This window comes from Lepisosteus oculatus, chromosome 5 (assembly GCF_040954835.1).
Source record: "Lepisosteus oculatus isolate fLepOcu1 chromosome 5, fLepOcu1.hap2, whole genome shotgun sequence".
Classification (NCBI taxonomy): domain Eukaryota; kingdom Metazoa; phylum Chordata; class Actinopteri; order Semionotiformes; family Lepisosteidae; genus Lepisosteus; species Lepisosteus oculatus.
Genome location: NC_090700.1, coordinates 46,458,430 through 46,475,724, shown reverse-complemented (window position 1 = coordinate 46,475,724; position 17,295 = coordinate 46,458,430). Strand labels below are relative to the sequence as shown.

Genomic DNA, 17,295 nt, shown 5'->3' with positions numbered 1-17,295 from the left:
TCTGCGATGGGAATCTTTGCCCTTTGCTTTGCCTCCTGGAATATACAAATTGAAGTGTGTGAACGGGCGAGTGCCTTCGGCTGTGCTGAAACTCCACTCCTCAGTAAGCATTGATCTTGATAGCAAGGGGCTGCGGTTTTACAAGGATTATAAACATTATTAGGTTATTAGTCCTGTGGTTACTTTGCACCATGTGCAATTAAAGGAGCGCCCATTGTGGCTGGTTAATGGGAGCAGGGCAGAAGGAGCTCCCTGAGGCTAAGCCGGACTAGCAGGGAATTGTGGGAGGTAACCGGGTGTGCGCGGGTGGCCATGTGAGCTGCAGTTCTGAGCAGGGAAGGGGGGCGATTAATACATAGCAGGTGACACAGATCAGGAAATGGGGAATCGTAAAAACCTCATTAAAAAGCTCGCCTTTAATGGGGAAACAATGCACGGAATCTGTGATGCTGAGGGGCTGCAGGGGGAATATTTCTGGTAATAAGCAGCTTAACCAATGGCTCGACGTGCTGTTTAAGGAGCCTTAACTAATGGGAGCATTTCTAAATGGAGGTGTCGCCAACGTAGCCACTTGATTTGGTTTTCACTCTTAATTTTAGACCCTGGCAACTGCTGCACACACACTTCTGTGGCATTCAAATTCGTTCTACGGCAAGCTCATTTAAATGGCAGATTTTCTTCCTTGATAAGGGATGAAAGTCATCAGTTGTTCAGCCTGTGTCTGGCGCCGGGCTGGAATCATTGCTGCAGGAGGCTCTGTGAATCCCTGGGCGATGGCAGACTCCTGAATTCCTGGAACTGCATCCCTGATTCTGTGCTACATTTCCATTTTCAATCCTCCTCTTCGCCAGTGTAAAAGGAAATTGTAGTTTTTCAATAAAGGTTAATAAAACAATTTAGAATTTTCTTGTCATCTGGAGGTGCGCACTGTGTTGTTCATTCGCTCCTGCCGGTTATTATTGATACTGCTGAGACAATATGTGCAAGTGGACAATTGTGGTTAATTATGGCCATCCTCCTGACGATAACTGTGCTCTTCCTCTGTTTTAATCTCTTGCCATAGTTCAGTCTCCAGGTTAAAAACGAGCGAGGAAAGTTGTTCCTTTTCTTTATCACACTCATTTGTTCTGTGCAGCTACAGGACCAATGTGCTACAGGAGGCAATGAAGATCAGCACCAGCCTGGAGGGCTGCGCAAAGACCGAGCCCTGAGCCGCTTCCCCGCTTTAACGCTGTTCTCACTCCTCTCGCGTCCCTCAGCACCATGCAGGACGATTTCCTCATCCTTCACGAGCAGGAGTACGACAGCCTGCTGGAGTGCATCTTCAAGACGGAGTTCATCAGCCTCCTGTCCAAGAGATTCGAGGAGAAAACCCACAGGACGCTACCTCTGAAGTTCGGCACTATGTGAGTTTGACCTCGAGCCCGACAGCAAAGAAAATACCTGTCCTGCATTGGTGCAGAGGTCTTGATATATCAGGATATGATTGTTATTGTATTCATACAAAGAGAACTCCTATTCAGTGGGCAGGAAGAGATTGGCCTCTGTGGTTTTTGGGGTGATGTGGTCAAGACGAGAGGGGTGGAGTGGCGCTATAGCAGTATAACAGGGTGTAAGAGGGACCAGGCTGTGCTGTGGAGCTCAGTTACTCTCCCGCTTACGTAATCTGAGCATGAACTTCTCTTGACGGGCTGCTGTTGTGTCCAGACTTGAAATGAAGCTGAAGAAGGAGAGTTGGGGTCCCTGGAGCGCGGGGGGCACTCGGCAGGTGCAGTTCGTCCAGGGCCAGGGGGACGTGGCCGTCCTCAACCCCACAAACAAAATGCTGCAGGTCAGCATCGGGCCCGGACTCCCCAAGAACACACGTAAGTCTGCGGAGCATGTTCTTCAGATACAGCGCCCAGGTTCTCCTCACGAAACAACACTTCAAGAGTAGTATTAGACCCTTAGTTCTATTTCACTTTCATAGTATTAGTTCTGTAATATCAAGGATGCAGTGTCCATACATACAGCACTTAAAGCTAAAAATATCGGCACCTTAAAGGAATCTTATTGACAGGTTATGTATTAGGAGGAAATTGCATATTGGCATATTTGTTTGTAACTCCAGGTTTCAAACCTGTCTTTTCCAAATCTCAGGCTCTCAGCTCAGTAAGCGCTGCTAACCTCAGTGTTGCCAAGGTAGGCGTTGGCGTGACACTCTGCCAAGACCGGCGGACAGATTTGGCATTGTCCCCTTCAGTGTTTTCTTTTCATTTCCAGGTCCCACCAGGAAGAATTTCTCACAAAGCCGGAGTGTCTCCAGAGCGCCCCAGAGCTACCCCACCAGAGCTGCCCCTGGGCCCCCAGGTGAGATGCTTTGCACTGCTGAGGTCAGAAAGGTCAGAGGCAACAGAAGAGGAAAAGGGAAAGTGTCACTCGCTGAATTTTTGAATTTCCTCCTTTTTTTATTCATCCATAATTTATCATTTATCATTTTTAAGTCAATAAGTTTAATGCTTTTTTTTTCAGTGAATATAAGCCAACATCCATCCATTTTAGAACGGCTTTATCCAATACAGGGGCATGGGAGAGCCAGAGCTTATCCCAGCAAGCAACAGGTGCAAGGCAGGATACACCCTGGACAGGACTTCAGTCCATCTGAAGACACGCAGACACACAGACACAAACATAGTCGCACACACACTTACACCTAGGACTAATTTTCCCAGAACCCCTTTAACCTAGCGGTATGTCTTTGGAATATGGGAGGAAACCCACAAGAACCTGGGGAGAACATGCAAACTCCACGCAGATAGCAGCCCATGTCCAGAGTTGAACCCAGGGCCCCAGCTGTGAGGCAGCAATGCTATCCACTGTGCCATCCCATCAGCAAACATTAAAGGACAAAATGTGATGGATTTATATCAATTAAAGCTATGTTTCCTCCTTGAGAGCTTTAATATTCTGTCATAGTTCAGTATTCTTTGCCTTTCCTATTTACTTCCTGCTCAGTTGTCAGCTGGCCAGTGAAAGAGGATTTGAGTCCTTGGAACCCGTCTCAGGGGCTTCAACCAAGTTCTCAGCTGGACCTACAAGCTCTCGTTTCTTTTTCCTGATCTGCAGCTTCCCACCAGAACGGAGTGATAAAGTCAGCCGGTAACAACGTCAGCCAGAGGGCTGCCCCCACGAACCACCCCAGCCACCACCCCACCTTCCTGCCCCCGCCAGTCACCCTCCACCAGCTGAAACAGAGGAACAGCCGGCCCCCGCAGCCCGACCTGGACTGCCTGAGGGTGCCTGACCAGGGCGCAGCGGGGTGAGTCACCTGCACCGCGCCGTCTCCAGGGCAACCGTAACCAGGGCAGCGCTGCAGCCCGATGCTCCCTGGCTCACAGGGGTTGTGTTCACTGTCATGTGTGCCCTCCACCTTCGCATTCCTGCTACTGCCGTGAACACAGACATCAATCAGGTCAATTACAGAATCTTTTAAGTTTTGACAGTAAACTTCCTTAAATGTTTTTTTTTAAGAAAAGCAGCTCCATTATTTATTGTTGACTCCCTCAGCGTTTGCTGATGTAGCTGCGAAGCTTGTGACCGAGCTGGACTGGTTTCTTTCTCACCCCACGACAGACGCCAGAAACTGTCCGCAAAGGCACACACGTAACTCCATTTTTATTTGAGGATTCGTGACCCAGTAACGCTCTCTCGCTTTGTCCTTATTTTTTTGACCCGTGTGGCAAGGCTGCTGCCCCCCAAGTGGGCGATCTTGTGTAGAAATGCTGGCCCTGTGAGAACTGGGACCGGATGTTTAACAGACACAAGGCCCCAGGTCCGCCAAGATGGCCACCGACTGTAACTGTGCGTGACTCTGTTCCTTTCTAGTAACCGGCAGAGGCTGCCCACAGAGAGCGGACGAACGTGAGTCGAACGCAATGTTTCTCTCGGGTGGTGGTTGTGACTCAGTCTTTGCCCAGCCTGTTGGAATTCTTTTCCTCCTTTCTCTCACACCCTTAGCAGTTTTGATTTTGTTGTTTTTAAACTGCCTAACAGCTGGTAGAGACGCAGCAACTAGGTTTACTCATCCTGCTAATTAGGGTCAACTCTGGTCCTTGTAAAAGAAGAAGAAAGTTAACACCCATGCTTAGCCCTTCCAGGCCTCATTAAGAACACAGGGAAGCCTGCTGATGGGCTCATCTACCCCTCGTGCTTTTTAGAGCTAATTGATTCAAGGGTCCGGTGACGAAGAAAGATAAATGAAGAAGGCTTTAGTGTGTAAACTGCTCATCACAGTGGACCACTTTTCCTTCTGAAGAACGTTAACATACATAAATCTAAGAAAAAAAGACATCCCCCAATTTTTAAGCGCGAGTCCCCCCTGTCATATCTGAAGAAGACAGTTTCCATCACTGAAATCTTTTCCATCAGACTTTTATTTTTGGAAAACACTAATCCATTGAATTAATTCAATTGCATGTTATTTAGCTGATTAGCTCCTATTACTTAAATGGTACTAAACTGCACTGAACTGTTTTGAATTGTCAGTTATTTAAAGTTTTACGCCCTCTAAAAACTAGCCTCCCGACCTATTTTTAGAGCCTTTCGTCTCCTTCACATTGGTTTATCCTGGAACATCTTCGGCGGAACAGGAACTGTCTTCTTTTTGGTCAACATAAGCATCTCCTTAGGTCAGACCACAGGCTTCTACGGTGACGGAAAATGAGTGCGAGCTGTGCTGTTAACTTTTTTTAAAGCAATCTAACAACAAAAGGACCAGAGTTAACTTACCTAGTGGTGCTTTAGCTGCGAGACAAATGCCTTCCAATAAGTTAGACATGCACTTCTATGTGGTGGCGTTTCTGCTTTCTGTGAGGGTGTTTCTGATTTGTATAGAGCTTCACATATTCTCCAGATTCTGTGACGTGACCTGCCCCTGAAACCAGGCTCCCACACGACGTAGTGGTACTGTCTGTCTTGAAGAGAAGGCCCTTCAAGGCAGACCTAGTCGGCATTTTTATTGAATTACTTGTACAGAAATGGCCGAACATTCAGTACAAAAAAAATGCCTTGGATAATGTAGAAGAGAATTGTTTTTGGGGGTGATGGTCACATTCCTATAGTGAAAACTTTTGAGTCTTGAGTCTGACGAATAAGCTTACATTTCCCCTTCACAATCCTGAAGAGTTCTTTTGTGTTGGAAGCTTCTCATTTCTCCGTTCTGGTGCTTGACTGGGTTTATGGGACTGTAGCGCCGCCTGCTGGTCATGAGTACCAGTGCAGTTGCTTAGAGAGAGAACTGAGAGAAACGAGAGAGAAAGATGTGTATGAGGAGGGAGGGAGCAGTGCGGAGTGACGAAAAGAGGATTGGGCAATACAAACCAAAGAGAAGGTGAGAATTGTAGTACATGGAGGGACGGAGCAAGACAAAAGCAACAATTTATAAGTGAAAGGAAAAGACTGAGTGGAGATCGGTTAAGCACTGGCAGAAGGCAGCAGCCAGTCTGAGTATTAAGAATTTACAAAGGGCACATTGTACTCAGTTGTCCTTTTAAAAATGTAATCTTCTGAGTGACCTCATTACAAACATCACATATTAAAGTATTGGTTACATATGTATGCAAGAACTGCAGCAAGAATGTGATTAGACCTTAAAGATATTTACATTTTCCATGAATGTGATTTCTATTCCATCGTCTCACAATTTTTACCTGACCTCGACTCTGGTATGGATTACTGCGGGAGAAGGGTTTGAATAAATAAGGCCGGTGTGCTTGGTAGCCTCAGACACAGCAGGGAAGACTGACAAAGAGATCCAGTTCTCTTCTGAGAACGTCTCTAACATGAATGCCAGGTTTGGGTCACAGTGCTGAGAAATTATATCAGAAGTTTGTTAGATTTAAGTTTTTTGCTGTAAATATGTCCACGTTTCTCATTATTATTTTTGGATTTTTTTTTCCAATCTGCACAAGTGAACTGCGCACTGCTGTAGGATTTATTAAAAATGAATAGTATCTGTGACTCTCCATTCAAATAGGGCAAACATCCTCTGAAAGAACAAACGTTACAATAAAACCAGTTGAACGAAGGCACTTGAGAGTTACTTGTTCTTAATTCTGCTCCTGTTCTAACCGCTGACCTCAGCGTCTCTAACAGGATAATGGTGTGGGTTAAGAAAAGAACCAGAAAAGCATTACTTGGGTAGTTAGCGTAGCTGTACATGCGCAACCTTTTTACATTTCATTTTGTTCTGCCTAAAGATTCTCTGCAAAAGCCTCCCTTAACTGGTATTGATCATCCGTTTTGACTAACCTTCTCAAACTGTGTTCATGTTAACAAAACAGATCCCTCTGTAAAGTAAAATAACTTAGATATCTGTTTCCTTGGGTGTTTTCTTCCAAATGCTTGGCTTCTGCTCATCCCTTTATTGAATATGTCCTGTTTTGCGATATTGGTTATTGCCCTTTGGGGCTTGCATTCACCTAAAAGGTTAAAGAAGAGTGCTCATTCCCTCATACAGAACGAGGGAACAGCAGGTGAGCAGCCCTGACATATCTGTAAGCTGTTATACTGTATTCTAGGGAAGATCTTGCCAATCCAGAGTCTGTCCAAGGACAGTTTAAAGAATCCCAATATTCCGTTCTCTTTCCCACAATTCAGTTGTGTAGCTGCCATTACTAGAAGCCAAGAAAAGGAATCGGACATGCTTAGAAACACTGAAAAGGAGTGGGCTGTGCAGAACCAGCGTGTTCTGAAAGAGGAGATGGGGGAAAAGTCTAAACAAACTCCTGAAATGTGCCGAAGACAAGACAAGGAGAATGGGTTAAAAAAAGAATGAAAAGAGGGAACAGAATGAAACTTTGGATTCTGGTTAACAAGCAGATAATTCACAAGTAGTGCCCACAATGAAAAATATACCCGAATTTCTTAATATGTGTTTACAATTCAGCTGACAACTATCAGGGAGGCAGAGAGCAAGCCTTGCTTTTTTAACTTCGTGTTTACAGTGTAATTACCTGTCTTGGCTGGGTGCAAAAGTTTGCTTTTTGCTGGCTCTGGTAAAGGTAAAGTCAATATCAGAGCCACAGCAGGGATAACCCCACAGAACTGGTTCCCAGTTATATAGCTGAGTGGACTGGAGCAACTGATAACCCTTGTTTAACGGTACAATAGAATTATCTACAGCAGGAACCCAGACCTACAGCTGGTCAGATATGGGTCAAAGGCTTACCCAATATGCTGTGCTGCCCCAGCTCTAGTAATTTGTCTGTAATTTACCATTTGAAAATTGATAAAAAACACAAAAGCTCTGTCACCATAATTTCTAACTGCTTGTGAAGAGCACTGTCAGTGTTCCTCTGAATTCTTTAATTGGTCTACAGAAATGTCCTCCCTGCCCTTTTATGAGGTTATTCTCCTATTCTTCGTTTTACTGCCCAAGCAGACAGACCCACTCCACTGTATTGCGAAGTGAACTAGCCCACGTCTTAATTCCTCAGTGAAGCTGTGAGCTTGTGTTTAGGGAGCTCGAACATGGGATTGGTCAATGAGCTGTATCCTCCTGCCTTAGACACCCTGAAAATGATGAAACGGAGTGGCTAATTTGCATATTTGTCATTGAATAAAAAGCATCTGAAAACACCCAAGGAAACTATTAATAGAAAGGCTGATTTATGTTCAGGAAGGCTGGTAAGACATTCAGAGCAATATTTCAGAGGGCGTGCTGTGACGTCTTGTGCTCTCCCTCAGTGCTAAACACTAACTTTAGGCCCCCGTTTTGCCTGGCATCACTGAGCCCCCTTTCTGTCTTCCTCTGTGCCATCAGCGCCCACAGACAGACCACCAGCAGGCCGATGCCCGGCGGAGGCAGGCCCAAGCCCCTGCCCAAGCCCAAGCCCCAGGTGCCACAGTGCAAGGCGCTGTATGCCTACGACGCCCAGGATACAGACGAACTGAGTTTCAATGCTGATGACGTCATTGAAATCGTCAAAGAAGGTGCGTAATCGACTTGCCTTCCTGAAACACTAGCGTTGCGCTCGAAAGACAGAGCAGCCTCGCAGCTAGAGATCGAGACCTGAAAATCTAGCTCTTATTAAATATATAGCTATCCTAGGTTATTCATCTTACTCTCTACCTTCATAGTATTTGCGGCACGAGAAGCGTGTCTCATAGGAATTATTCCAAGATTAGATTATTTTCTGGAGGAAAAGAAACAATTCCCAAATGAGCCAACAAGACCCCAACACACAATGTGTCATTTTTCCACTATGCCAGAGGAGGGGGAATTCTGGGTAAGCTACCCCAGTGGTGCTTGTGTATCTCGGCTCCAGTTTGGGTTTGGGAGTTACCAGTGATGGCCCCATGCTTCAGTAAAAAGGAAAAATTGGTTTCCTGCTCGTATTTTCCCTCCTCTTCCTCCCGATGTTCTGAACTGGTTTGCTAGGGTAAGCTGCCGTAACGTATTTCGTTACGTGCTGCACAGACACGGATCAGCCAGTGCGAGCCCAGGGAAGAGGTGTGGACTGACTCCTCTCTGTCTTTCCGAGCAGACGCATCGGGCTGGTGGACGGGGAGACTGCGAGGGAAGCAAGGCCTGTTCCCCAACAATTACGTCAGCAAGCTGTAGAGCCGCGCCGCGAGCAGGGAGCCCCTGCAGCTGAAGACCGGCCACGGTCTTCTCCGTTAAATACTGTGACCCTAGTGATGGACCAGCCACCAATATCAATCTGGGGACTTGAATGAGGCCATGGTTTTTTTAAAATTATTTTCCTCTGCAGCTGATGATAGCTACACAAACCATGTGAGCACTGAACAAAACTATTTATTGTATTTATAGCTTTCTTTGTTTGTTTTTTTTCCTTTGCAAATATAATGAAGGTATCTATAGTTATTTTATTGAAAATATGAAGTTCACGTGTTATCTGGGACCAAGCAATCTTTTTAACTGTTAAGGGGGTTCTTGTAACTGTTGGAGAGGTAGGTGCCTATTTCGAGTCACTGAATGCAGGTTAAATTCTTTGTGTTCTAATTGTTTTAAAGTCTAGTTTTTATCCCAGTCCATTTTTTTTTTTGGAGAAGTAAAGTCAGAGGGAATATTTGCTGCTAAACTGATTGTTTTATAAATAGTATTGCCTATCCAAAAGTAAGAGTAGATCTATATTCTACCAGCCCTTGTACCATAATGTTGGTGATTGTTAGCTGTGGTCACTTGCTCCTGCCTGAATTGAGGTGAGGATAAGACTGAGTCACATTGCACCTATGTTAAGGTGCATATACAGGGGAAAAGAAACATGCATTTCGCTCACAAGCTCTGCTGTGGGTCTGGTGTAACCTGTGCTGTAGGGCACATCACACTGGCCTAATCCTTACAGGCAGGGGGGGTAGAGGTCCTGAAAGCAGCCAGCTTTCTGTATCTCCAGCAGAGTCTTTCTATATTAGTTCTGTTTGAGGACAGAGCACAGCTCTTCAGCTACACCACAGTTGGCTAACAAGCTACATCGGTAGTCCCTGGGTAGCACACAACCAATAAAGGATATGAAACTTGAACTGTACATATAAAAACCTATCTCACAAAATCGCATATGATAAATAGGTATGACAAACAGTAAAGTGCACAGAAATAATAGCATGTTAAATTAATAAATGTTTTAGAAGACCAGCCCTTATCAAGATTGATGACATTACTTTAGTCATTAAAAGAGACATCAAGCTTGTAATAACTAATCTTTTGGTCAGTTTTAAAACAGGGGTTTTGCCCTTCCCAGAAACAAACTGATGCAGACATATCGCCTCTCCTTCCTCCATAATCCACTGCAGAAGCCCCCCTAGGCTGCGTCTATCTCCAGCAAGCCTTCCTTCACCAATATGGCAGGGGTTTCCCATTCCCAGCCATGGCCAGGGACACCTACTGTTCAAAGAGTGGCTTTTTCCCAGCAGCCCCTGGGGCATATGATAACAGTGTAGTGGGATGGGCTGTGCTAGGAAGGAGCAACCCCCTGTCACATTAAGAGGAGGAACAGGACAGCAACTTTACACAGTCTATGTTAAAGCACTTTATTCAACCTGCCACTGCCTGTTAAACACCAGTTGTGGTGTTAATAGTATGGAAAGTATTGTCCAGTTGGGCATTATGTGAGTAATTCAAAAAAGGGCTTGGCTTTGGTTGACATGTCTGAAAAAAAGTAAAAGTTTAACATTTGTGAAGGATAGTGGGGGGAAAAATTTGTATTTAATACAGGCCTTTTAATTCTGTTGGTTTTTTATTCCTTGGTCCACTTTGAGGAATAAAGTGGGGGGGGGGGGTATTTCCTTCGGCTGGGGAGGGAAGAGATCACGCAGCTGAGCTGGGACTGTAGTTTCAGCCAGAGACCACTATCATCTCCAGATGACGGCAGAGCATGAATGTCAGTGTTCCTCCCCTCACTTGTCCTTTGTTAAGCAGTAATAAGAAAACAGACACTCATTAACCATTACATTTTCCCTGCTTGGGAGTTCAGGCAGTTATAAACTCACTGATGAGTTTGTAAATCAAAGCTGTAAGTCAATTGGTGTGAAATTGCAGCCTAACTCTGGACTTTTAAAAGTTAGGAGGTACATTTGAGGACTTTGTACATCAGCCTTGTGCTATAAGTGCCTTCTTGCAGGCCTTGTTATACCATTACACCTCAATTCAGTTTTAGCTACGTTAGAGACCAACCAACAAGGCTGTGGTGTCTTCGAGTTAAATCCTGTTCAAAGGGTTCATGCATTAACCATTCAAGAGCATCAGATCTTTGGCTAGTTTAGACCAAGGTGCACATCAAGCAATATATAAAATCTACTCAAGCTCAGTAACCCCATTACTAACTAGAAGGGTATTGCAATATCCACTCATAAATACCAAGTATAGACACACACTAGGGTCTCCAATTCCTCTCTCATAAGTGGCAAGAAGGGCCAGGTAAATCCATCTTTACAGCTTTTGACCACTGGTTTACAAGGATGGCAAATGCCTGTGGCATTAAGTTGGGATAACATCTTCCAAGACTAAGCTGCCAAATGGTGCAGATGTTTTAGAATGACTGTGCAACCCTGCTCGAAGCCCACAATGGTGCCAGAAGTGCCTTTTGAGTTTCTTTAATATGGCTGGCCCATATTACTTATGCCTAATATGTAAATAACTAGGTCTTTTTACATGTACATTTTAAATCAGTTTGCTTTAATACTAGGTATGTATATGAATGTATTGTACTCATCTGCAATTCTTGATAACTTTGCTTTGTTGGTGAAAATGAAGTTGGTACTCAATTACTCCTTTGAGCTAAAAGGTGGTGCTTCACCCTTGTGCAGGATCACTCTGCACCTGGTGAAATCAGGAATAAAACCAATAAATTCCACTGACTGGTTTGCAACATTTGTGGAATGCCAATAAAAAAAAGCAAACATGTCTATTGAAAATCACTATAATTACCACATAAGAGATTGACATTTATATTAACACTTTATTAAAAATACAAGTTTACAAAATTGAAATCAAGTCCTAGCTCCACTAGAGGGAAAGTAGCAGGCTGTTGAAAAACTGACCAGTCTAGTCTCAATGTTAACCTCCCCCCCCCCCCAAAAAAAAAGAAGCTACCAGATGAGCAAGACTAACCAATTTTCCTCCCCTCACTGTAGCTTAACCTTAAGGTTCTGAAGTTGTTTCATGGAGACAAAGAAAAGAGGAGGCACAGGCCACACTCAAAGCATCAGGACACCAATTCAAGGCTTAAATAAAAGTATTAAATAAACCATCTCAAGGAGACTAGATTAAAATTTCCTAAGCTAAAATGGTAGGTGGGAACAGCAGGGAGTCAAATCAACTTATAAAATTTAAAAATCCTGTAGGGAAAAAAAAAGTTAAAGATTGAAGCAGCACAAATCTTCCACAGGTTGGAGTTTAAAAAAAGTGCAACAAGTTCAGAAGTCCATAAGACAAGTAGTATTAAGAATTCTCCAACAGGGGTGCAGCCATGTCCTGGATGGTGGAGGACCGGAGCTGTGGAATGGTGCTTATCCTCAGCAGCTTGCTGCTGGCATATTTGTTCTTGATTGCCTGTACAGGAAAGAAGAAACCCAGCTCAGGGAGGAGTTCAGATCCTCGGGTATCAAGCCCACAATGTACTTAGTTTAGGTCTACGGTAACAATAGCATGAAGTGGAAAGTACATTAGAATCCTAGTTTGTGACAAGGATAGGACAGAACTTACAGTGTGCTTGGTAAGCCCATTGTTAAGCCTCACCACATTCTTGGCAAGGTGCTGCATAATGGTCTTGAGATTCTCTTCGGAATAACCAGCATAATGGCGCTGCGTTGTGGTCTGGAAGAGATACCTGCCGCTCTTAAGCATTGCCAAGAATCCAGAAGTGTATACAAGCCATTCATAGTTAGTGACAGAGGATCAAACATGCAGTTTTGTCACTGCATATCTGCTTTACAGATTAAGCAGAGCATGTATATTGGAAAGGATCTCACACTCTAGCACTTACATCACTCGGGGTTTGTGGAAGTAACCTTCATTTCCAATATTATAGTAGTGCGAATACAAAAGATTAACAAAAACATACCCAACTACTACCATCCAGCACAGTCTGGGAGAGGAAGAGTGCAGCAGCTGCCACTTCAGAAGGGTGGTAATGCACCATGTCATAATCCATCAGGGTCAGCTCCATGAAGTACTTGGCAAGAGTGTGTTTCTCTGCATCAGCCTTGGAAATGACAAAGCAGTTACACACTAGGAGGGAGAAATACAGCCAAAGAAGAAACGCATTGCACCGAGGAGGTTTGTGCATTTCAGGGACAAGTGGAAGGTAATTACATTGCCAGCCTTTGATGCCCTCCTTAGGAAGTGAAGGGGCAGAGGACGACCCAGTTCAAAATTCAGCTCTTTCAGGATCAGCATTTCCATTTGCCGGATCTGTGCTTTAGAGAAAGCATTATCCGTGATGTAGACAAAGTCCCCAATCTCTGGGGCGTACATTTCTTCATACTTGGCAGCAATTAACATAGCAGTAACGCCAACCAGCTGAAGCTTTTTCCTGGAGACAGGTTGTACCTTTAGGGGAAAAAAAGGGTTACATTTGAGGATACTCACTCAACACATTAGAATTTAGAAGGGCTGACCATCTTAGCAAAAAAAAGCTGCTTACTTGGAGAAATCGGTCAAGAATAGCAACAGTCATGTACAGAGTCTCCTGCAGCAGGTGAAACCTGCAGTGCACCTGAATGAGCCAGTCAACCAAGAGGGCCCGCATTCTTTCATTAATCTCACAGCCCTCAAGATACCTGGGGCGGATAGCCTGCTGGAGCTGCAGTAAAGAAAAAAAAGGAAAGATTAACTTATAAAGGCACTTGTGGGTCCTTTAGATACAGGATGCCCAGTCACTGAAGCACAGTTTCCCTGAAGGCCCAGTCATGCTTAGTTTCTCAGATCCAGCAAGAAAATGAGATGAATAGCCAACAAGCAGCAGTAATAAATTTGTGAATCAGGATTAACAAGGTTATAATTTTTACCTCAATTTGCTTTAAGTACACATAGATGTCCTTCACGTATTCAGAACACAGCTGGGGATGTTCACCATCCAAGGCATCAATGTCTTCTATATCCAACATAGCCTCAGAAAAAGCCTGGCACAGCTCTTCCTCTTTCATCGAGACGTCCATGCAAGAAGGAACAACCTGAAGGTGTGTTATTTAAAGCCAGTCATCAGCGCACTATGCAAGTCTTTCAGTAAGAAGAGCAGGCAGAGCCAGCACAGTGGCTATATTTGATCTTAGAACTACAGAGTTGTCTGAAGAATCCCCCCCCCCCCCAGTTTCAAAATAATGAGGCACTTTGAACTCCTATTAGGGAGTTTCTAGTACCATTTACTAGACACTACAAAACTTCACCATTCATGACAAACAGCAATGGTCTACATGCAGGTATATCCTGACCCAGCAGGGCTTGTACCCATGCAACAGTTCCTGCAAGGGCAGGATGACAGGGGATATGCCTTGTGCACCAGAGTGCAGGCAAGTGCATGTCAAAGCTCTTCAGGAAAATTGGCAGATCAGCCCAAGTGAATCACACTCAATCATAGAGAGAACTGTGTACATCTTGTATTGCTTACAATACATACACATTGGTAGCCTGTGACACTCAGTCAATTCCTCCCCCAACTGTGGATGTTTTGCAATCATACCAATGGTTCAGGTTTGTGGACTCACTTAAAAAAAAAAAGCTTCCCCAACAGAAGCTTGCAGCACTTCTAATCCACCTGTAGCCATAAGGGACTAGATGCTTGTAAAAGGTACAATGCAGTCATTTCTGTGACACAAGACATTAAACAACCCTGTCACTTACTGGGACTTCAGGCACCACTGGACCTGGTTTGGGCTGCACAGTCACTTCATCCTGCTGCTTAGGCTTCACTGGCTTTGACTGCTTGACCACATGGGACTTCAGGGTGTCATTTTTCTACAGTTCATAGAAAGGAGGGTTTGGAACAAAGCACTCTTCAAAACCAGCAACATAATGCTCAATAATACAAGAGTATTTTCATGGTACCTAATGCGACACCAAAACAAAAGTAAACCAGTTGCCCCACCCCCATCTAGCCCAAATAATCACAACTCCTGCCCAGCACACTTAAGGCTCTAAATTGGCAAAGCACCAACCTAAACAGAGTCCTCCCCCCCCCCCACACACACACTTCCATTTGAGCCATCTGGCCCTTCAGGACTACAGCTGTGCACCCCTGTCTTGAGCAAACACTCACAACACTGTGGAAGAAGCACTGGGCAGCAGTGGATAGGGCACAGATACACAAGATACTGCTTCTATACCCTTAGGGGAAATACTTCAGAGTTGTTCCATTGAGATACCCAGCTGTATATCAAGGGGTGCATATTAAAACTAAACACTAGATGAAACCGCCAGACAACGGCCACCCCAGCTTCAATTCACTCGGAAGAAGGGGTGAATATTGTAACGCAACGGGGGCTCAGGTGGGCGCCCTTGCCGCATTAGGCCGGCCCCATCCCGACTGAGGCTCGAACCCGGGACTCCTGCGTCTCTCTGCAGCGACCCAGCCCCGTGAGCTAAAGAGATCCCCCCACAGCCCAGTAGCTGTGGTCCTGCCATCACAGGGAAGGGCGGTGACATCTGCTCTTACACAGCGCCTGTCGGCCGTAAGCGTTACAATATGTTTTGAACTCGCTCCGGCAAATACAGATCCCAGCTCAGAACCCAAAAGCGCAGCTACAACAGTACCTTGACTGGGCCTCCCCTGGTAGAGAAGTTGGAGATCTCGCCTAGGACTGGCCGTTTCGTCCCAGCTGCAGTTTTACCCACTGGGACCGCGTTTTCGGCATTCCTGATATGCTGCTCGTAAAGAAAAGCAAGTCAGAACCCGGGAGTAGAGAACTCAGCACCGCACAAAAGCACGGAGGCGACGCTAAAGGTAACCTAAACTAATTAGATAAGGGTTATGTCTCAAACCTCTGAAAATGAGTACGTTACAATCTCAGTTTTACATTTAATAGTTAAGCTGCAAGACAACTAAACTGCTGGCTAATTGCATATTACAGATAAGAGCTTCATTTCTTCTCCTTCACGAAGAAGGACATTACAAGCTGCTGACCTAGGCTCTCCGGAAAACGTGGAATGCTGAAAGAACTAATAAATTGTACTTACAATTCCCCGGTTTACCAAAGCCATTCTGAAGAAAAACGTTAAATAAAAGAGCCTTTAAAAAAGAAGCTACAGCCGACGACCAACAAATGTACACCACAAACACTCCACTCGCCACTGCGCTTGTAGACTGTGCACCACTTCACCATTCAAATACCGCTCCGCGCGCTCCCATTGGGCAGGAGCTCACGAGGCGGATGGTTTCTATTGGCTGGCAAACGAGGGGCCTGAATGCGTTACCGCGGCAACCAAAAAATGAATTGTTTATGTTCCTAACATATTCTCCGCAATTAAATCAGATGATTCCTTTTTTGTTTTATGATGTATCAGCCGTTTTATTCACCAGTACCCCCCCGTTTAAGTAAAAGTAAAATAGAAAATCAAGCATGCGCCAACTTTTGTGCCCGGAGTTTAGCATTGAGTTCACAATGCACTCTGGGAATTGATGTTTTTTTTCTTGGGTAGCCTGATAACAATATACGAAATTTTATATTGATGTGTATGCGTGTTACCAAGATATTAAATATTAAACCAATGAGTGATTTCCGCAAATCGCCTCTTTTTTAGCAAACAAAAAGGGCTATGGAAATAATCACTACGTCTATCACCCAATTACTCATCTATATTATGTACAATTACCTCTACCCTGTTACATCTTGTTTTCTGGAAGTGTTCGTGTAATGTATTCTGGTTCCTTTACTCGTCCTCTTGTGTCCGAGTAGTCTGTAGAGCCTTCTTGGTCCGTTTCGTTTTACTAGGCGCAGAGTTCTGGTTGCTGTTCCAGTCTGTGATGGATTTTAGTTGATTTCGCCAGTCGTCTATACAGATCGATAATATTTATTTTATTATTCTGCAATTTCCCTCACAGGATCAATAAAGTATCTATCTATTATTAGTATTGAGGTGAAGGTAAGAGGTGTAGTAGGGAGCCACGGATGGGTCTCATAAGCCAATATTATAAAACACTGCTGTCATGTCAATGGTCAATAATAATAATTGCTTACACTTATATAGTGCTTTTCTGGACACTTCACTCAAATCGCTTTACAGGTAATGGGAACTCCCCTTCTCCACCACCAATGTGTAGCCCCACTAAGATGATGCAATGGCAGCCATAGTGCACCAGTACACTCACCACACATCAGCTATCAGTGGGGAGGAGAACAGAGTGATGAAGCCAATTCATAGATGGGGATTATTAGGAGGCCATGATCGGTAAGCGCCAATATGTTATTATTATATTATACATTATAATGTGTTATATTAAGGGTCAAGATGCCAGGGTTACACCCCTACCGTTTTTGAGAAACACCCTGGGATTTTTAACGACCACAGAGTAAGGACCTCAGTTTTACGTCTCATCCGAAGGACGGCACCGCTATACTGGGGCATTAGGACCCACATAGATCAGAGTGAGCGCCCTCTCGTGGCCCCACTAATACTTCTTCCTGCAGCAACATTAGCTTTTTCCCAGGAGGTCTCCCATCCAGGTACTGGCCAGGCTCACATCTGCTGAGCTCCAGTGGGCTGCTAGTTGTGAGTTGCAGGGTGACATGGCAGCTGGCAATGCAATGGCAATATATTAAAGGTGCTTTTGACTGATCTGAGATTCAGGCACTGACCCTTAT

At 44.6% G+C, this 17,295-nt stretch overlaps 2 protein-coding genes across 3 annotated transcripts in view; one reads left to right on the top strand and one right to left on the bottom strand.

Annotated features, from left to right (window-relative positions):
- myo1ea (myosin IEa) overlaps positions 1–11,585 on the top strand; it is a 69,560-nt gene extending 57,975 nt beyond the window's left edge. The window contains exons 23-29 of one of the 2 annotated variants that reach the window (XM_069190535.1): positions 1,260–1,406; positions 1,708–1,865; positions 2,263–2,349; positions 3,106–3,298; positions 3,865–3,900; positions 7,802–7,971; positions 8,526–11,585. In XM_069190535.1, the coding sequence (XP_069046636.1) occupies positions 1,260–1,406; positions 1,708–1,865; positions 2,263–2,349; positions 3,106–3,298; positions 3,865–3,900; positions 7,802–7,971; positions 8,526–8,602 (868 nt within the window). In that variant the 3' untranslated portion in view covers positions 8,603–11,585. The remainder of the gene's footprint in view (positions 1–1,259; positions 1,407–1,707; positions 1,866–2,262; positions 2,350–3,105; positions 3,299–3,864; positions 3,901–7,801; positions 7,972–8,525) is intronic. The other variant, XM_069190536.1, reaches the window with a different exon arrangement.
- On the bottom strand, positions 11,437–15,809 carry ccnb2 (cyclin B2). The gene is made up of 9 exons (XM_069190538.1): positions 15,671–15,809; positions 15,248–15,358; positions 14,339–14,452; positions 13,507–13,671; positions 13,143–13,301; positions 12,812–13,048; positions 12,561–12,701; positions 12,203–12,313; positions 11,437–12,049 (listed from the first exon to the last, which is right to left on the bottom strand). The coding sequence occupies exons 1-9, from the start codon at positions 15,692–15,694 to the stop codon at positions 11,939–11,941; spliced, it is 1,173 nt and encodes a 390-aa protein (XP_069046639.1). The 5' UTR covers positions 15,695–15,809; the 3' UTR covers positions 11,437–11,938.
- Positions 15,810–17,295: the final 1,486 nt, after the last annotated feature.